This window comes from Scyliorhinus canicula, chromosome 2 (assembly GCF_902713615.1).
Source record: "Scyliorhinus canicula chromosome 2, sScyCan1.1, whole genome shotgun sequence".
In the NCBI taxonomy this organism is placed as follows: Eukaryota; Metazoa; Chordata; class Chondrichthyes; order Carcharhiniformes; family Scyliorhinidae; genus Scyliorhinus; species Scyliorhinus canicula.
In genome coordinates, this window is record NC_052147.1 from 193,729,942 (window position 1) to 193,751,553 (window position 21,612).

The window sequence follows — 21,612 nt, forward strand, 5'->3', positions numbered from 1 at the left end:
CGAATGAAAAAGCAAGTGAAATAAAATGAAAATCGCTTATTGTCACGAGTAGGCTTCAATGAAGTTACTGTGAAAAGCCCCTAGTCACCACATTCCGGCGCCTGTTTGGGGAGGCTGGTACGGGAATTGAACCATGCTGCTGGCCTGCCTGGGTCTGCTTTAAAAGCTAGTGATTTAGCCCAGTGTGCTAAACCAGCCCCTTAAGTGAGACACTGATGAGCAAGCAGGCTCACCTGTTGCATTAAAGATAAGCTAAAATGGTGCATCGCGAAGGTCAGCCAGCCTGGGCCGCGGAGGTCGTCGGCTGGTAAAAGTAGATCCCGGGGGAAAAAGGAAGTTTGAAAAACACTGCGTAGGAGAGGCAAGCAGGGCTCGAGACAGGAAGGACTGTGAAGAGCGAAGTGGAAAGGGCTATAAAGAGAGAGGCGGGAAGAGCTGTCGCGAAAACAATCCAGTCCACCACGTGAACCCGCCTCATTCATTGACTCTGTCTACACCTCCCGCTGGCTTGGGAAATCCGGCAGCATAATCAAAGACCCCTCCCAACGGGTTATTCTTTCTTCCAACCTCTTCTATTGGACAGCAGATACAAAAATCTGAGAACACGCACGTAGATTCAAAAACAGCTTCCTCCCCGCGGTCACCAGTCTCCTGAACAACCCTCTTATGGGTTGAATTGAATTGATCAGGGTCACAACTTGCAGGTGGGTTGCAGAGCAGTCGGTCATGATGTTCCTGCTCGTGGGAAGAAGTGCTGAACAGCCGTGACATGCTTTCAAGAATGTCGGCTGTCCTGCGGATGTTTGTCCCCTCAGCTGGATGTAGCAGTGCAGAGGTCCTCCATTTTGTAAGCCAGGATCTCACAACTGAATCGGAAGAGAGGCTATCTGAACAGTGCATGGCAGGACAAAGACGTGTTGGTGTGGGCTGTATCCAGAGCTCCAAGGCCTCTGATGAAACCCATTAAGAAGCTGAAATCTGGAACAAAGCAGTGTAAAGATGATTTCTTGAGGTATGGCATTATTAATTGTGCCAATGCAAATCAGGATGCAAAAGCCCACATGTGTCATGTACAGGGAAGTATTGGCAAGTGAAAGTTTAAAACCCTCAAAACTTCAAAGAAATTTGAAGACCAAGCATGGTGAGTTCGAGGACAAACCTATTGTTTTTTTTTTCAAAGGAGGCAGCGAGAACCTAAAATAGTAAACTGAAAAGTAACATTGAATGAAAAAGCAAGTGAAATGAAATGAAAATCGCTGTACAAGAGCGAGGCTTCAGCGAGGAGGGTGGGGCTGTAAAAGAGCGCGGCTTCAGCGAGGAGGGCTGTAAAGAGCAAGACTTCAGCGAGGAGGGTGGGGTTATACAAGAGCGAGGCTTCAACGAGGAGGGCTGTAAAAGATCGCGGCTTCAGCGAGGAGGGCTTGAAAAGAGCGAGGTTCCATGGGGTAGGACCCGGTGGTATGATTATGATGGGTAAGAAGGTGGGGCGGTGGGGGGTGGTGGTGTTGGGTGGCATGAGGCCCCCAGTGAGGATAGACACGTGGAACGTGAGGGGGCTGGGAGGCCCAGTCAAGAGGTCAAGGGTGCTGGCGCATCTTAAAAGTTTGAAGGCCGACGCAGCAATGCTGCAGGAGACTCACTGGAGGGTGAAGGACCAAGTGAGATTTATAAAGGACTGGGTTAGTCAGGTGTTTCACTCTGGATTTGATGGACAAGCTCGAGGGGTAGCGGTAATGGTCAGCAAAAGGGTACGGTTCCAGATGGAGAAGGTGGTTGCAGAGCAGGGAGGTAGGTATGTGATTATGACAGGGGCACTGGAGGGCAGGCTAGTGGTGCTGGTAAGTGTATATTGTCCCAATTGGGACGATCTGGGATTCGTGGAAAAGATGTGTGGGGTCATCCCCGACTTGGGCACACACAAACTGATTGTGTGGTGGGGGGGTGGGGGGAGACACGGTCGGACGACTGGGGGGGGACGAAGACTGGGGGTATGGAACTCGGTGCAGGAGCCAAAATTGGACAGGTCACGGCCGCGCTCGCCAGACCCGTCCGGGGGAGGGGGGGGGGGGGGGGGGGGGGGGGGGGGCGCTGTTTGGGCTAATGGTGGAAATGGGAGGGGTGGACCCTTGGAGGTTTCTGCACCCGAGGGAGCGGGAGTACTCTTTTTTGCTCAGCAGTCCATCAGGCGTACTCGCGGATTGACTTTTTCATCGTGGGGAAGGCGCTGCTGGCTGGGGTTAAAGGGTCGGAGTACTCGGCAATTGCAAACCAGATAATGCCGCCCCATTGTATGGATATGGTACTGGAGAAAAGGGGATGGTACAGAGACCAGGGTGGAAATTAGATGGGGGACTGTTGGGGGACCGAGGGTTCTGTGACAAAATTGAAAAAGTAATCGAGGAATATGTAGGTTTTAACTGCGAAGGCGGCTGTCTGGGAGGCTTGAAAGGTGGTGGTGAGGGGTGAGGTGATCTCGTTCAAGGCTAGGCTAGACAAAGAGATGTTGCAACGTCAGAGGGTAATAGATGAGATGCTGGAGGCAAACAGGAGGTATGCAGAAGATAGGGACCCCGTTTATGAGCATGAGGAGAAGGCGTGCTGTATGTTGGCAGGTCAGCTCCGTAGGGAGGCTGCGACAAGGGAAATTGTCCAGGTGCAGGACAGGGCAGGGAAGTTGGTCGTAGCTCCAGATCAGATTAACAAGGTCTTTAAGGAATTCTATGAGAGGTTGTACAGGTCAGAGCCACCTGGAGGAGGTCAGGAGATGGGCTGGAGTACCTGAGGTTAAGGGAGGGGGACAGGGCTACATTAGAGGGGGGGGGGGGAAATAGTGGAGCAGGAGATAAAAGATGTGATTGGGAGGATGCAGTCGGGGACGGTGGCAGGGCTGGATGGGTTTCCGGTGGAATGTTACAAAAAATTCAAAAATAAATTGGTACCGCTGATGGTGGGTATGTTTGAGGAGGCGATAGGGAAAGGGGTGTTACCACGAACTTTGGGGCAGGCATCGATTTTCCTGTTACTTAAGAAAGATAAGGATCTGAGGGAGTGTGGATCGTACAGGCCGATATCACTTTTAAAAGTGGACGCAAAGATATTGGCAAAGGTTTTGGCAGGTAGGCTAGAGGAGTGCCTCCCGAAGGTGATGGGTGAAGAGCAGATGGAGTTTGAGTGAGGGGGGCAGCTCTTTTTGAACATTAGATGGGTATTGAACATGGTTCTGGTACCGGCGGAGGGGAAGGAAACAGAGGTGGTTGTGGCATTGAATGCCGAGAAAGCGTTTGACCGGGTAGAATGGAGGGTATTTTATGACAGTTCTAGAGCAATTTTGAATTGGACCCAGATTTATGGACTGGATAAAGCTATTATATAAGGAGCCAAGGGCCAGTGTCTGCACAAATATCAGTTCAGAATACTTTCCTCTCCACCGTGGGACTAGGCAGGGATGTCCTATGTCCCCCTCTGCTGTTTGCACTCATGATTGAGCCCAATGGGTCAGAATGGAGGAGAGTTTGGGGAGGGGGTCGGGATTGAAGGCACTAACAACAGCGTCGTTCCTGACGGCCCCAGGGAGATACTCAGGGAGTCCGGTAGTAATAGCATCGTTGAGAATTTGGAGGCAGTTTCGATAGCACTTCGGGTTGGGGACAGGGTTAAGGGAAATGCTGATTCGGGGTAACCATAGATTTGAGCCAGGGAAGTAGGATGGAAATTTTCGGAGATGGTAGGAGAAAGGAATTAGGACACTAAAAGATTTGTTTCTTGGGGGTTGTTTTGTGGGATTGATGGAATTGGGAGCGAAGTATGGGCTGGAGCAGGGGGAAATATTCAGACACTTGCAGGTTCGAGACTTTGCCAGAAAGGAGATACAGAGCTTCCCAGTGGAGCCGGCTTCCACATTGCTGGAGGAGGTGCTGACCACAGGGGACTGGAGAAAGAGGTAGCATTGACGGTTTACGGGGCTATTTTGGAGGTGGAGTAGGCGCCGCTAGGAGGGATCAAGGCAAAGTGGGAGGAAGAGTTGGGAGAGGGTATGGAGGAGGGGTTCTGGCGTGAGGTGCTCTGGAGGATGAACGCCTCCACTTTGTGTGAGAGGTTGGGGCTGATACAGCTGAAGGTGGTGTATAGAGCACACCTCACGAGGGCGAGGATGAGCCGGCGCTTTGAGGGGGTAGAAGATGTATGTGAACGTTGCGCCGGGGGGGCGCAAACCACGTTCATATGTTTTGGTCCTGGCCAAAGCTGGAGGATTGCTGGAAGGAGGTGTTTAGGATAATCTCTATAGTGGTGCATGTGAAACTGGACCCAGGCCCACGGGAGGCTATATTCGGGGTGTCGGACCTGCCGGGGTTGGAAACAGGCACGGAGGCAGATGTTGTGGCCTTCTCCTCGTCGATCGCCTGAAGGCGGAACCTGTTAGGGTGGAGATCAAACTCCCCACCCGGTGCCCTGGCATGGCCTGCGGGACCTGCTGGAATTCTTGACGCTTGAAAAGGTCAAATTTGAACTGAGGGGAAGGGTGGAGGGATTCTACAATTCATGGGCGTTATTCGTTATGCACTTTCGAGAGTTGGATCACATCGAACATTAGCGAGGTTGGGGGCTGGGAGAAGGGGGACTGTATGTGTTAATGGTGACTATGGGTGATTCCGGATTCCTCTTTGTCATTTGTTTATGTTAACATCCGGGCTAATATTTGGGCGTTTGGTGGGAGGATGGGATTGCTGTTATTGATATGGGGATTGACATTACATTCGTCACTGATTATTGTTTATTGTTGGGTGTAAATGTGGGAGAAAATGTGAAAAATGAGAATTTTAAATTTAAAAAAAAAATACTTCAGCGAGAAGGGTTGTAAAAGAGCAGGGCTTCAGCGAGAAGGGCTGTAAAAGAGCTCAGCTTCAGCGAGGAGGGCAGTAAAAGAGCTAGGCTTCGGTGAGGAGGACGGGACCAAAAGAGCGAGGCTTCAGCAACAAATGACTGACTAGAGGGAGCCAGGAGAAATAGCAGCAGAGACCACATGCTTGCTTGGTACCTGTGGAGGAGCGTAGCTTCAGCTTTCAGCGCACGAGATTGAGAGAAATAAATTCACATGGTGACCTTACAGGAAACCACAAGTCGATTGGTAACTGCTGTTGGGAATAGTTTGTGTAGACCTCGAATTTAGAAGTGTGTGAACTTGTAAATAACACAACGTATAATTAATGAGATACTAGCAGAATGGAAGTCAGAAACTAGTGAATCCATTATATCTTTTATTCTTAACTGACAGCACATATTAGATTCAGGTTTAAATTAGTACAGTAAGTGAGGAGAAGGGGCATTAATTTAATTCAAAATTTATAAAGAAAATGAATGAATTAAGATACAGTAAGGATGGTAGGACAGGGGATGTGCTGCGAGTGCAGGATGTGGGAGTTCCTGTCATCCAGGACAAACATGTATGTAGGACGTCTGTGTGGCTTGAGAAGCATTGGCTCAAGTTATTGAGCTGGAGACTGAGTTGAAAGTGTGACAAAACAGGGAATGTCAATATTACCTGTACATTTTGTTCCAGAAGGCAGTCAAACTGCTTAGGATAAAGGTATTCTGTTCTGGTCAGTAGTCAGGGACTCGAGGGTGTGACTGCAAACAAGGCAGGTAAGGGGATTGTGAAGGTAGAAGAGGAGCCTGAGCTCTTGCAATTGCCCAAAAGATTAGAGATGCTTTCAATCTGTACGGGCGAGTGTGGGAACTGCAGGGTGGATGAGCAAACTGACTACTGCACCACAGCACAGGAGGGAACTAATAGGAGCATTGTGGTCGTAGAGGGACAATACTGTGAAGGGGATAGACACATTCTCCACAGGCAAGAGCAAGTGCACAGAATTCGGTTTTGCCTGCCCAATGCAAGGGTTCAGGATATCTGCTCCAGTTGTGGGGAGGATCTGGCAGTTGTAGTCCATGTAGGCACCAACTACATAGTAGGAAGTTCTGCTTAGAAAGTATGAGCAGCTAAGGGCTAAATTGAAAAGCAGAATCTCCAAGGCAACCTGAGCCATGAGCAAATTGGCACATGGTAAGTTTAAAGAGTTAATGTGTAGGTCAAAGGTTGGTGTGGGAGAAATAGGTTTAGATTCCTTGGGCACTGGCAGCAGTACTGGGGGAAGTGGGAGTTGTACCGGTACACGGTCTTAACCTCAACTGTGCTGGGACCAGTGTTTTTCATAGATTATCATAGAATTTACAGTGCAGAAGGAGGCCATTTGGCCCATCGAGTCTGCACCGGCCCTTAGAAAGGGCACCCTACCCAATCCCACTCCTCTACCCTATCCCCGTAACCCCATCTAACTTTTTTTGGACCCTGTAACCTCATCTAATCTTTTTTTTTGGACACCAAGGGCAATTTAGTATGGCCAATCCACCTAACCTGCACATCATTGGACTGTGGGAGGAAACCGGAGCACCCGGAGGAAATCCACGCAGACACAGGGAGAACGCACAGACAGTGAGCCAATCCGAGAATCAAACCTTCTGGCGTATAACTAAGGCAGTAGAAAGGGCTTCAAAATAAATAGTGGTGATGGAGAAGATGTGATAAACTAAAAAGAGAAAGGAGAAGCTAAGAGAGCGGGATAGCTATAAGGCAAATGCCAATCAGAATATGACAAGAAGACAGATCATACAGGGTATTGAGGAGGAAAGATGAAAAGGAGGTGGTGTCACATTGTTAATAAAAGAGGTGATCGGTACATTAGTAAGAAACACTATTCGATTGCAAGATCAAGATGTATAATCAGTTTGGATGCAGTTCAGAAACAGCAAGGGCAGCAAATTTTGGTAAGAGTTGTTTATAGGACACCAAATAGTAGGACACAGGATAAATTAGGAAATCAGAAGCGGATGTAATAAGTGTAACACATTGAGAGATTACAATCTACATAAAGACTGGGTTAAACCTAATTAGCACTAATGCTGAAGACGAAAAATTTCTGGAACGAATACACAATAGTTTTCTAGAACTGCACATTGAGGAATCAACTAGAGACCGGACTACTGTGCAATACAAAAGGGCTAATTAATAATCTTGCAAGAATATAAAGGAGCCTTTAAGGTTATAATATGATAAATTTGGAAGTGATATAGTTCAATCTGAAATCTGGGTTTTAAAACAAAGAAAACTACAAAAGGTGAGGGGCAAATGGGATTGGGGAACTAAATTTAAAAAAATATGGAAGGTAGATAGGTAATGAAGGCAGATAGGCAATGGCTAGCTTTTGGGGAATTAATACATGGTTTACTTCTTGTAAGGGCAAAAAGCTAAACGATCCAATCATGGTATTTAAAGTTGAGAAAAAAGTAGGAAACCTGAAGAGTAGGAGTATTTTAAAATTCAGCAAAGGAGAAACAAGAAATTGATGGAGAGAAAATAGAATACGAAAGCAAACTAGCGAGGAACATAAAGGGACCGAAAAACAAAAGGTTAGTAAAGACAAATAATAATAATCTTTATTGTCACAAGTAGGCTTACATTAACACTGCAATGAAGTTATTGTGAAAAGCCCCTAGTCGCCACATTCGGGCGCCTGTTCGGGTACACAGAGGGAGAATTCAAAATGTCCAATTCACCTAACAGCACGTCTTTCGGGACTTGTGGGAGGAAACCGCAGCACCTGGAGGAAACCCACGCAGACACAGGGAGAACGTGCAGACTCCGCACAGACAGACAGTGACCCAAGCCGAGAATTGAACCTGGGAACCTGTGAAGCAACAGTGTTACGCACTGTGCTACTGTAAATGTGGGTCCATTCCAAACAATGGAGAATTTAAAATGGGAAATAAGGAAATGGCAGAGGAACTAAACAATTACTGAGAGTTATAAGTAACAGCAGAAATATGCGGGCACTTCTATAATGCCATGACAGTTACTTTCCACATCATAGTTATCAATGTAATGTTTTGCACACAGTCAAGTTCAAGCATATATACGGATGATGGGTTAGAGAAAAATTTCGCAAATAAATTTGACTGGTGCGACTATTTGAGACTTGTACTCAATTACAAACCTTGCCCTTAGCCAAGTTGTTGCAGTACAGCTACAAGACTGGTATCGAGCTGGCAATATGGAAAATTGAACAGGTATGTCATGTATACAAAAAACAGTACAAATCCAACCTGACCAATTACTGTCCCATCAGTCTATTCTCAATCAGCAAAGTAATGGCAGGTGTCATAGACGGTGCTATCAAGTTGCACTTGCACAGGAATGAATTGCCCACTGACACTCAATTTGGGTTCCACCAGGGTCACTAGCTCTTGACCTCATTACAGCCTTGGTCCAAACACGGACAAAAGAGCGACGAGTGAGATGAGAGTCACTGCCCTTGACATCAAGGCAGCATTTGTCCTTTGAAATCAATGGGATTTTGGGAGAAAGTTTTCCACTGATCAGAAGCAGACCTAGCACAAAGGAAGATGGCTGCGGTTGTTGGAGGTCAATCATCTCAGCTCCAGGATATCACCATAGGAGCTCCTCAGGGTAGTGTTCTCAGTCCAACCCTATTATGTATTTTCTTGCCCTATTATGTATTCTCTTTTATTCCCTTTTCTTCCCATGTACTTAAAGATTGTTGAGCTGCTCGCAGAAAAGTACTTTTCACTGTACCTCGCTACACATGACAATAAACAAATCCAATCCAAGCCAATCCAACCACCTTCAGCTGCTTTATCAATGACCTTCCCCCCATTATAAGGTCAGATATTGCTTTGCGATACACCTTTGTTCTGCCTGCATGTCAAGTTTCTGGTGGTCTATCATTTTACTTCTTCACTGTGCTCTCATGCTGACATTTCTGCCCTTGGCCTACTGCATTGTTCCAGTGAGCTCAAAGCAAACTTTCAGAAAAGCCCCATGTCTTGTAATTCGGCACTTGACAGACTTCTGGGTTCAACGTTGCATTCAACAATTTTGGATTGTAAACTCTATCCCACATGTAGTTTTTTTTTTCCTGCTTGTTTCGTTTTCTTTCCTATTTGTGCTCTGTACACAGTTTGTTTCTTTTCTTTCCAACTCAATTTCCTTTTGCCCTGGCAGACAAAATTTTTGTTGCTCAACCTCGCCTGTCTGCCACCCTGACATTCTTTTGTCCTCCCCACCCCCTCAGTTCTGATGAACGGTCATTAGTCCGAAATGGTAACTCTGTTTTTCACACTATGCAGATGCTGCCTAACTGCTCAGTTATTTTTCAGCATTTTCTTCTTTTATTTCAGATGGGGCTGTTTGCTGACGATTGCACAACATTCAGTCCCAATTTGAATTTGCAACTCCTCATATATTGAAGCAGCCTGTCTACATGCAGCTAGACTTTGGCAACATTCAGGCTTGGGTTGATAAATGGCAAGTACCATTCACGCCACACAACTGTCAGACAATGACCACCGCCCATGACATTCAATGACATTACATACATAGATACAAAGATAGGAGCAGGAGGACGACTTTTGGCCCTTCGAGCCTGCTCCGCCATTCATCACGATCATGGCTGATCATCCAACTCAATAGCCTAATCCTGCTTTCTCCCCATAGCCTTTGATCCCATTCTCCCCAAGTGCTATATCCAGCCGCCTCTTGAATATATTCAAAGTTTTAGCATCAACTACTTCCTGTGGTAATGAATTCTACAGGCTCACCACTCTTGTGTGAAGAAATGTCTCCTTATCTCTGTCTGACATGGTTTACCCTGAATCCTCAGACTGTGACCCCTGGTTCTGGACACACCCATCATTGGTAACATCTTTCCTGCATCTACCATTAAAAGCACTTCCCAAACCCATGACCTCTCTACTCCAGAAGGACAAGGGCAACAGATGGATGGGAATACCACCATTGAAAGCTCCATTCAAAGCCGCACTCCATCCCGACCGGAGATTATATTGCCATTCCTTCATGGTCACTGGATCAAAATCCTGGAACTCCCTCCACTTTTAGTGTCCCTGTACCCACATTGACTGCAGTGGTTTAGGGCTGCAGCTCACCACCACCTTCTCAATGGCAACCAAGAATGGGCAACAAACCTTGGCCTAGCCAGCAATGCCCAGATCCTGTGAAAGAATAAAAAAAGTTCACCATGAATCAGAGAACTGATCAGGTGATGTAATATTAAGTTGTAGTGGATATCCACCATTGACTCACTAAGAACTGCCACAAGAGATTCACAAACAAGATCCAGTGCAGCTGTTGTCAAGCCAACACTGGACAAGTTCACACAAGATATCAATTAACTGTGTAGTCACATTGATTTTGGTGCTCTATGTTCTTGAGTGTTCCTTTATCTTGCTTCATCCATTTTGTTAGTTTATACTGTTCTTTGCTAAATAGGAAATGCATACTACAGGTACCAGTTTTAGATGACGTGAACATCTCTCCTCTGGTATTGATTTAATTTGCTGTTTATTTATGAGTGTTATCAGAACCAGGTGAAGCACATGTATTGAATTAAGTTTAGCTCAGGTGGCAGGATAGCTGGTTTGTGATGCAGTGCGAGGCCAACAGCGTGGATTCAGCTGCTGTAGCAGTTCAGATTATTCATGAAGGCCCGCCTTCTCAACCTTGCCCCTTGCCTGAGGTGTGGTGGTGCTCAGGTTGAATCACCACCAGTCAGTGCTTCCCCCTCAAAGGAGAAGGCAGCCTATGGTCATCTGCGACTATGGTGACTTTACTGCCATAAAAATGTAAATGATTACATTTTATTGCAAGTGTACGCAAATTCCATTTATAGATGCATTTACAAGTAGAAAATGCAAATACGCACCTTTATTACTAGTATATATTAAAACAGTCCATACAGCTAGCACAGATAACATTCCAGGATGCAGGTAACGAAGTTGCAAGTAATGCATGTAGAGAAGTGGAGAGTATCAAGTGATTAGCTAAAGTTAAGATAGTAGTGCAGCTTGACAAGAGAAGAAAGGTGTTGGGGCTCCACAAGGAAATTAATGTTGCAGGAATACTGAGAGGTGATGGTGGGAAGAAAGTGATCCAAGGTATAAGAATGATCTATTAGATGGGAAAGGTATCTGGGGTGCGTTGAGACTGGGGTAGAATCTGGAACCACAACATCATACTCCCCATAATTATCTTTAACTCACAAAGCAACGAGATAAGTACATGTTAATTATAGATAGTAATAAGTTTAATAATAATAACCTATTATTGTTACAAGTATGAAGTTACTGTGAAAAGCCCGTAGATGCTATAGGTCTCGAAATACTAGAATATAGAGCTCTAATAATCAAATTAGAAGAGGAGCAAATAGTTGAGGATGATTATTAGAAGATGTACACACGAGGAAAGATGGCACCCAAATGGAACACAATATTCCACAAAAGAAAAATAATATGAAGTAGCAGGCGCACATCACTTCATATGTTTATAAGGCAGTGTGGGAAGTATCCTGCAGCAATGCTTAGTGGGTCAGTGGACACATTTATTTTTCTAGAGAGTGAGATCGAGAGAGAGCTCCTAACGCAAATTAGAGCTGGTAATGGTGCCCCAAGGGCTTCACGTCAGATATTACTGTCCCATCACCTGATTGGCCTGGATCGCACCCGGCATCTCCCCACTAACGAGGGGAACCAGCACAAAATTGATCCCGCAGAGCAACCCCCAGTCAGCGCACAGCCATTCCACCATGCAGTCCACCCCCACGATTTGGAGATGCTGACCTGGCCAGACTGTTGGATGCAATGGAGTCCAGACGGGATACTCTGTTCCCCCGTGGGACAACCACCGAGCAGTCAGTGCCATCAAGCCACTGGCCCCACCCTGATGACCCACTGGCCCCACCCTGATGACATGACACAAGCGAGTTGTTCATGCCATGATCCTTCCCTCCCACTGACCTCATGTCCGTTCTCCCTTAGGCTATCTATCCATTGGTGCCAGCCCATCTGGGGTGACCTGCCCCTGCCATCCAGGAGAAAACCTCGGAGGGTAAATCTGAAGATGCCACCATCGAAGCTAAACAGCTGTTATCCCCATCCTCCACCAGCGCAGAGACACAAACCTCCATGGGTGAACGTAGGGAACAGGCTTCTAGGGTATGCCAGATACTCCAGCGCATCCATAGCCGATAGAAGGGGTTCCAAAGGCTGTGGGCACAGGAGATAGCGGCAGCAATACATGGCACCGAGGCCAACACTGCAAGGGTGGCGACTGCAATGGAGAACCTGGAGCACGATAACAGCAGCATGAGTGGTGGTGTCCAAGATCATGCTCAGTCAGTGACGGCCGTGGCTGAGAGCCTCAACTGCATGTCCGGGTTGTTGGGGAACGTGTTCTTGACGCAGGAGGACCTTGCTAAGGCACTGCAGAGTATGTCCCAGTCGCTCTGGACCATGTCCCAGTCTCAGATGGGCATTGCCGAAGCACTCCCACATGTCCCAGTGGCTGAGGAACATGTCCCAGGTGCAGGTGGACATTGGTGAGGCATTGTAGAATGTGGCCCGGTCACAGAGTGGCATCGCTGAGGGCAGGAAGGAAGAGATGAAGGACCAAGCCACAAGCAGATGAGGAGGAGACCTCCCTGGCCCTTTGGACATGCCAGATCCTCGCTACTGCCGGCCACAGTGGGCACCCCTGGACATCACACCTCAGACCCTGGACAGGATTACTTGGACTGTGCGCACGTTCCCTCCCTGATCCACACATTCACCCTCTGGTCGTGGGATGCCCCCAGCACTGAAGCTCAGCTCTCTCGTGGATTATTGGCTGCTGCCTCTGATCTGTTAATGCCTCCAGTGTTCAAGCAAAGTGTCCAGGCCTCACAATCTGATTGGGGTGCCAGACAGTAACACTCCCTTACAACGTGGCACATCTACCCATGGGAATCCACTTGGGAAGCTGTGAAGTACTCACATAACTAACATTGCCAGTTCCCTATTAGCAGTAGCCTTCAGATGTGTAGCCAGAGACCATCACAATCAGTGGAAGTTAAAGTGACCTGCACCATATTACCACAGACGGGGCTCTCCCCTGGGGTTGTTTGGTGGGTGGGATAGACAGGCAGCAGCTGAAATTGCCCCTTGAATGGGTATACATGATGCAGAGAGTGGATGTTTGGACCTGTGGGTGCTGTGCCCCACGCTCCTCAGCCCAAGGGCAAACCCCCCCCCGAAGCACCGGGGCAGGGCTGACTGCTCTATTTCCATATTGACTACTCACCTCCTCTGATCCCCAGAGCAGAATTGCGCTAGCTTCATGTTTTTAAATAGGTGTGCTAAGAGTTGCCTGTGTGCCCACTCGCTGGGGAGCCAGCTGGATCACAGCAGGTCGTTCGATAAGGGGTCCTTCCCTTTAATGGGATGGAGATTGGCCTTAATTGGTTTCTTGCCACGTTGCGGCCAGTTAGATTGGAAACCGATCAGCGCCCGGTGCGGTTCCAATTTCAGACTCTCCCGGATTCATGCTTAGCACGATGCGGCCTTTGGATCGAACCCATAGAACTAGGTTTGGTCCTTTGTGCCTGCTCCACCTTCACTATGATTATGGCTGATCCTCCATCTCAATACCATATTCCTGCTTTCTTCCCACATTCCTGTACGCTGTTAAAATCTAAAGAAATCACCATCTCTTTCTCAAATATATTCAGTGACTTGTCCTCCGCAGCCATCCGAGATTGAGAATTCCACAGGTTCACTGCCCTTTGAGTGAAGAAATGTTTCCTTATCTCAGTCCCAAATGCCTACCCCGTATCCCGAGACTGTGTACCCTGGTTTTAAACTCTCCAACTAGGGAAAACATCCTCCTTGCATTTAGTCTGTGCAGCCCCGTTAGAATTGTATACGTTTTAATCAGATCTCCCTCACCCTTCTGAATCCTAGTTACTATATGCCCAGTTGAACCAATCTCTCCTCATCAAACAGACCCACCAACCCCAGTATCAACCTAGTGAACCTCCGCTGCATTCCCTCTATGACAACTTTATTCTTTCTTAGGTGAGGGAAATAGGCCTGTTCACCAGCTCGAGGTCAGCCCATTACTAATGAGGAAAGATGAGGCACGAATTTACCACTTCCAATCTGGTCTTTTTCCAAATCCAAATTGAGATGGTCAAATGGGCCAGTGTTACTTCACTTGAAAATGATAAAACATCAAAAAGTAGTTGGGGCACAGGCATGTATAGGTGGAAAAATAAAATGGCAGGCAAACCCAAGTGACTCACACAACAGCATCTATTGCATGTATGCATAATTAACCAGACTTAAACAGAATCTGTGAACTTAGCCACAAAAACGTTGGCAAAAAAAATCATTAGAATCACAAGTAATAAAACAGATGGCCGGACACCATAAAAATTACCAATTACATTCACCTTTTGGTAATCCTCGCAGTGATCTCCAGGTTTTTATTTTTTAGTTCAGTATTTCTCATTTGCCCATAAACTATGTGAAAAGAACACTTTGACAAGATTATAATCACAGCACAGGAATATAAAAGGGGCCAATAGATTAAAAAAGTTCACTCCAATATATTTTATTGCAACACAATTTCAAAATATCTTGCCTTGGTCAGTTGATAATAATGCACATGACCTTCCACTGCAAGTTCCAAAATACCCCAGATAACAGCATCATTTTGATAAGCTTTTCAAATTTAAGTTGTCCCGAATGATGTCTCCAGGAAACAAAATTTGCCAATTTGTGTTAGCATCTGGCTGCAATGATGAGCTCAGATGACTAAACTGGCCAATCGCTAGAGATACTGGCTCATCTAGTTAGTGATCCAAGATTTATTGAACATCATGAGATTTGCAAATGGATTTAAAAAACAATAAATGCAGAAAAACATGCAATTTAAATGGTATATTTTCATATTTATTGTGGAATATACCATGTTCGCATCAGTTTGGATACCAATTAAAGAAGGTCTTAGTCTGTTAAACAAAAGTTATTCCACTGGACCTCAAGCTTGAAGAAATTTTAATGCTTCTTATTAATACATTATATAGATCTAAACTTGTAGACCAAAGTCCGCTACTGACAAAGAGACTGTATAACCCACAAGAGTAGAAGATACAAACTGGTATCTAGTTCAGTGACATGGATGATGATATGCAAGCCAACTTCAGACTTTACAAGCCTCAGGTTTGGTGAATCCTGCACCATCCAACCTCTCTCCCTTGGAATAATGCTATGTCCACCCTAAATTGTGCCAATAACCCTAGCTTTGCAGTATGTTTTGTCGTTTCTTATTAACTATCAAGAGAATGTTAAGGAGCAAGGATTTTAGAAGTTAATCAAAAATATAAGGTCTGCAACTAACTGGAAACGTTCACTACAATTACGGACTTGAGCTAAACATCACCTCCACAGTATGACTTGATGATAAAGGAAAATGCAAGAATCAGTATAAGCCAAGTCTGAGAGGTGGACAAGCTGAGAGAAGGAAAAAGAACAAATATGAAAGGAAAACCAAAATGCATTTGTAGTGCAGTGAAATTTGGACTATTGGCTCTATTACGTGTTACTGTAATAGTAAGTCATGTTTTCATTATCTGTTCACATAATTATGAAATTTCAGAATGTAAAGCCACAAGATCTGCAACAACGCATGCTTAGAAATCATAGAATCATCAAATTTACAGTGCAGAAGGAGGCTATTCGGCCCATCGAGTCTGTACTGGCCATTGGAAAAAGCACCCTACCCAAGCCAACACCTCCACCATATCCAGTAACCCCACCCCACCTTATTGGACACATAGGGCAAATTAGCATGGCCAATCTACCTAACCTGCACATCTTTGGACTGTGGGAGGAAACCGATGCAGACATGGGGAGAACATGCAGACTCCGCACAGACAGTGACCCAAGCCGGGAATCGAACCTGGGACCTGGAACTGTGAAGAAACTGTGTTAACCACTGTGCTACTGTACTGCCTCTAGCAGACAAATAGCTGACAATACTTTTTTGACGCTTACATGTGAACAGTGATACAACAGGTGCATGTTCCTTGTATGCCAGAGCCGATTCCCATCTTTAACAGCATGATACCTCCTTGACCAAGTAATAAGCTGGAAGCACACGAGGTAATGACCAGATGGAACTCATAGCTGACAATACTTTTTTGACGCTTAACTGTGAACAGTGATACAACAGGTGCATGTTCCTTGTATGCCAGAGCCGATTCCCATCTTGAACAGCATGATACCTCCTTGACCAAGTAATAAGCTGGAAGCACACGAGGTAATGACCAGATAGAACTCACGGTAACTGAAGAATATCAGTGATTCAAAGCAGTTCAACACGTAAATATAAGAGTTAATTTGATATATCCAAAATTTTGGACATATACATATACATGCGCAATAATGGCTCGTTTGTAGACTGAAAGATTAAGAAAATTGCACTTTTCTTTGGAGGAACTGAGGTGACCGAATTAAAATGCACTACTGGGATAGATGAGTTAAATCTAGGAACTTAGGAACAAGAATATTGGGGCTGAACTTCTCATATAAACAGCAGAAATTGAAGAAACGAAAATAATACTTAAAGCATTGAAGCACAATATAAAAGAGCTAAAGAGGCAATAAATTAGTTTCTGGAGATACACTAAAGAACCAATTAAATAGTTGAAGACAAATCGATGAGGTTGCTAGAGTCTAACTGCCTGTTTTTATAAGAACTACCCAACATCATTCACAAGTGTTAATTTTAATACGAGAGCTATGACATGACTGCTATACAAATACATGCCTTAAAACTTCTCCAGTAAACTAGATATGAAGTGTCACTCCTTGGATCCTAGTTTTCTTACCTGGATTACAGTCTGTCAGAAGTGAACAAATAGAAAGTAGAACCTTTGAAATGGTCAGAGCTGGGCTCCAGTTGTCTTTCAAAATGTCCAAACAGATTACACCCTGACTGTTGATATTGCAGTGATAGATCCTGGTCCGGAAAGTTACCTGAAGATAATATGCAAAGACAATGAATTGTTCGTTATAGTGAACAGACCATTCAATAATGCTGTCAATGGTGACCCAAGTTATGTGAAATTGTGTCACTAATTAGTTTTCATCTCCAAGCTACAAGAGAAGGAAAATGGGTTGAAGTGAAAGGAAGGAAAATAATTTTATTCAATAAAGAGGTGGTGGCAGCAATAGTCTTAAATTTTCTAGGATATTTAACCGCACAAACAATATGAAGTAGTGATTGTGGAATGAATTGCACATCGTCCACACATATGGAATGCAACTTCAACATAAATAATTGTGTAGCATAACCACCAACTAAAAATAAAAACAGAAACAAATGGAATCACAGTGCATGCCTATCAGCATCTGTGAAGAAAAAAGCCTGGTTATGATGTATTGGATATGCATAATCATTAGTCAGATCAGATGTTTGTGGCAGAATTTTCAGAGCAGGTTGCTTCTTGGGATGGATGCAGGGTCCCCACCTCAACAGTTCGAACACTATCTTCCTTCTGAAGTTCTTTAAAAAGCTGTACACCTGTAGTTGAGGAAGGGTATACACCTGAAATGCCAAGTGATGTGTTTTTGCAATTTTTGCTGATTTTAAGAATAAAATTACTTCTGAACTGGAATCAAATGGGTAAAAATTAGATAAGGAAATAGAAGGTTTATGATGCTTTGGATATACATTCATCAAACTGATCAGATAGGCGTGGCAGCATTTTCTGAGAAGGTTGCTTCTTGGAATGAACGCGGGATCCCCACCTCAACAACAGTCGGAACATTGGGTGGAAAAGGATAGAATCTAGTTAAGAGGATTACTAGCTAAGAGGGAATTTTCCTTCAGAAGTACCTTTAACTTCAACTATGTAGCTTTTTACCTCAAAACTTCTTTCTTACATTTTCAGTGCAACATTAAACAATAATTGCAATAGTTTTGTGTCTCATTTCAGTAACTTGGTCTCTGCTGTGACAAAAAGTTTTCAGAGGGCAAGGTCAAAAAATTCAGGAATGGCTGCTTCGAAGATTTAAAACGTAAATAACTGGAAATAATTTGCTGTTCTTGCTTCAGATTCCAGTATCCGCAGTATTTTGCTTCTTATAGGAATAATAGTTTGCCTGCTATTAAAAATAGAAATGCGAAGGAGCATCATGTTTCATCAGTGCATAGATATGGACTGCTGTTGAGGAAACTATTGGTTCAATAGTATCAATTCATGTATATTTAGCCTTAATTGACCCTAATTAGTTTCATTGTCCACTTATTGTTTGGACAACAAGTTTTGTTTAAATTACTGTTTAACTGTTTTAATTTAGTCACAGTTTCTGTGATGAAATGGATCATACTTCAGAAACAAAACAAAATCTTGTTAAGCACTGATGTAAGCAGGAAGGTTCCTTGCATTACCATAAATTGTTTTCTGGCTTTGTATCTGAACTTTTAAAGACCGGATTAAAAGAACATAAATTACATGTTACTGCATTCAGGAAAAGGCAATCAGAATGGGACTAACTGAATATTTCCCTGCAGCACAAGGAACCAAATGGGCAACTTCATTTTTGTAGGATTTTAATTTTATATGCTTGCTGCAACTTTCCTCAGCAAATGAATACCATGAATTACCAAATGTCTACAAGAACTAACACTTACAGCTGCAAATACTGACGGAAATTTGAAATAGCAAAGAACTGTGATGTAAGATGGGAGATGAAAACATAAAATAGAAAACAGCCATTTGGTGGTATGGAATTGGAGTATTGCTGAAGAAATATATTTTGTCGACACTTTTCATTTTGTACTCATTGGTATTCTTGCGACTGTCTTGATGTTGGGAAAACAGCAACTTTATACTGTATGAGAAGAGAATTTATTCTTTGGCAAGTGGACTCGGATTGGTAGAGGTATTATCATGAAAAATGTATCGATTGATGGTGACTGTCCATTAACTGCCAAGTATTATTAAAAAATTGTAACCAGCCTTACAAAATAAGTAACAGTCCTGGTTCACTCCTCAGGCTAATGGCTTGACCATAGACCCATAGAATTTCTACAGTACAGAAGAGGGCCTTTCAGCCCATCGAGTCTGCACCGTTCCTCTACCTAGGCCCACACCCCGCCACATCCCCATATCCCCACCTAACCTGCACATCTTTGGACACGAAGGGGCAATTTAGCATTGCCAATCCACCTAACCTGCACACCTTTGGACTGTGGGAGGAAACCACAGCACCCAGAGGAAACCCACGCAGACATGGGGAGGAACCGTAAACTCTACAGTCACCCAAGGCCGGAATTGAACCTGGGTCCCTGGTGCTGTGAGACAGCTGTGTTAACTACTCTGCCACCATGCTGCCCGGTTTAAATTTTCAAACATTTAACTGTCAGTCACCATTAACTAGTGCAGTCTCCATGGCAACACCTCTACCAATCAAAGTCTACTTGCCTACTAATCAGCACTCTCTTCTCATATAATATAAAGTTGCTGCTTCCCTGACATTCCCTGTCTTGCACTTGCCCTGATGTATGCAAGATGAAAAAGTTTTGAAAACAAATAGATAAAATGATCCAGAATGTACTTAAATTAAATTAAATTTTTCTCCAATCTTAAGATGACACTTCACTAATTAAATAGTCTTGTTGCATACGATACAAAAGCATTCGGCAAAAAGGTCATCCACCTTTACAATATTTCAAAATTTTAGACTAAACATTCAAACATCATTGAATTATTGTAAACAGCAAATTATTTTAAAATCTACTTCAATAAATATAATACATCAAGAATTACCTTTGGTGGTTTGAATGGATAGTCAGATGAGAAAGTGATGTCCAGAAAAAAAACACCTCCCTCATAAACTGAACCAGGAGGGCCTAGTATGGTAGATCGCCACTCATATATATTGTCGCCTTTTGGACCAGCACTGAAATAAATTCATTAGAAGTATGTTAAACATATTATTTGCAACATTTCAGAACAGTTACCCCCCATGAACTAACTTCTTGCTGCCAGCAAGCTTAATCAAAATCAATATACAAGAAGTATCAACATGCTTTTTTTGCATACGTGATCTTGCACAAAAATAGATACGACTGAAATGTCTTCCACCATGTGCAGAAATTGTGATCAGTTTCACTTGGGTTCCTAAAATGCTGCACAAAATCTTTGCACAACTCTATTATCTATTCCTACAATGCATAGACATGTTGCATGACTCAGTTACCAAAACTCAAATCGTTACTATCAAAATTCATTAATTTCTATCTGTACAACATTGTCTATTCCCTCCCATTACCTCAATTACTTCCTTCTCTGCCTAAATCTTATACATGTCTTTGTCATCTATCACAATGTCCACCTCCCTGGTCTATCACTTACTTCCTACCTTGTATTGTCCAAAACCTTTTAGTACATGTCCCATTATGTAGCAAATCTCACTGTCTTCATTCATGTCATCACTGACATAAATTAGTTCCACATTCTCAGTGCAGTAAATATATAGTCTTGCAGCACCAAAATGCTGCAATCCTCTTCAAACCTTATCCCGATCCAAAATGAAAATATGAAGCATGACATTACAGGGAAACGGGTAAGTGGTTGGCGAGTACTTTGCTGGTTTATCTTTCAAAATTCATGTAATTTGAGTATCCATAGGATCCCTATAATGCAGAAGGAGGCCATTTGGCCCATCAACTCTGCACTGACCCTTTGACAGAGAACTCCACGTGAGCGCACTTCCCCACCCTGTCCAAATACCCCTCAACTTAACCTGCATATCCCTGGACACTAAGGGGCAATTTAGCATAGCCAATCCACTAACCTGCACATCTTTGTGGGAGGAAACCAGAGCACCCAGAGGAGACTCACACAGACAGGGGAAAGAAGTGCAAACGCCTCACAATCACCAGAGGGTGTAATTGAACCTGGGTCCCTGGCACTGTGAGGCAGCAGTGCCAACCACTGTGCCACCATGCCACACAAGGTTTCATTCGTAGGCATTTCAGATACATTGTATTATATGTATTTGGTGCAGTAAGGGCTGATAGCCTGGGTTAGTGTGTGGATCACTGCTGCAGTGATCTTTTTTAAAAAAAAAGTCCTGGTTTAAAAAGCAGGCTTCAGAGGTGCAACAAATCGTAAAAATTAGATAATACATTCCAACCAAGGATACTGTTTACCTGAAATTGGGCTAATGGAATTTTTTAAATATGAACAAGGTTCCCTGGGAGTAGATAATTAGAGACATTGTGTTTAGCTTTAGTGAAATTATGTAGTTAAGCTTTAGCGCGATGATGTAGTTCATGGGAGGAGCAAGAATCTGAAGAGGGCAGCTGTGAATTTTGGAGTTCAGTTTTTGATCTGTCGATGATCAGACTAACAGATGTTCTTAAAGCAGTTTAGTTAAAAATATTTCGCTTGTGAACAGAACAGCAGTTTCTGGAAAGGCTTACAGGTTGAACAGCGGTTTGACACAGGAAAGAATCTGCTAGTTGGTTCCTGGAGGATCTCTGCATCATATTGGCTCATCTAAGACATCGTTTTACAACAAGTATTACTGTATTCCTGGGTTACTAACAGCATTTAAAACTGGATTTTGACTGGAGATGGGGTTTGTTTGGGTGGAGACAAAAGATAGCAGTTAGGATACAGTTAATTTTCATTG

The 21,612-nt window shown here is 44.0% G+C and overlaps 1 protein-coding gene across 2 annotated transcripts in view; it reads right to left on the minus strand.

The window, feature by feature from the left end:
- Positions 1-21,612, minus strand: part of ube2e3 (ubiquitin-conjugating enzyme E2E 3 (UBC4/5 homolog, yeast)) — a 194,024-nt gene that overhangs the window by 12,647 nt on the left and 159,765 nt on the right. For both annotated transcript variants that reach the window (XM_038789266.1, XM_038789265.1), the window contains exons 4-5: positions 19,740-19,872; positions 16,794-16,941 (exon numbers count right to left, since the gene is read on the minus strand). In XM_038789266.1, coding sequence (XP_038645194.1) covers positions 16,794-16,941; positions 19,740-19,872 — 281 coding nt within the window. The remainder of the gene's footprint in view (positions 1-16,793; positions 16,942-19,739; positions 19,873-21,612) is intronic.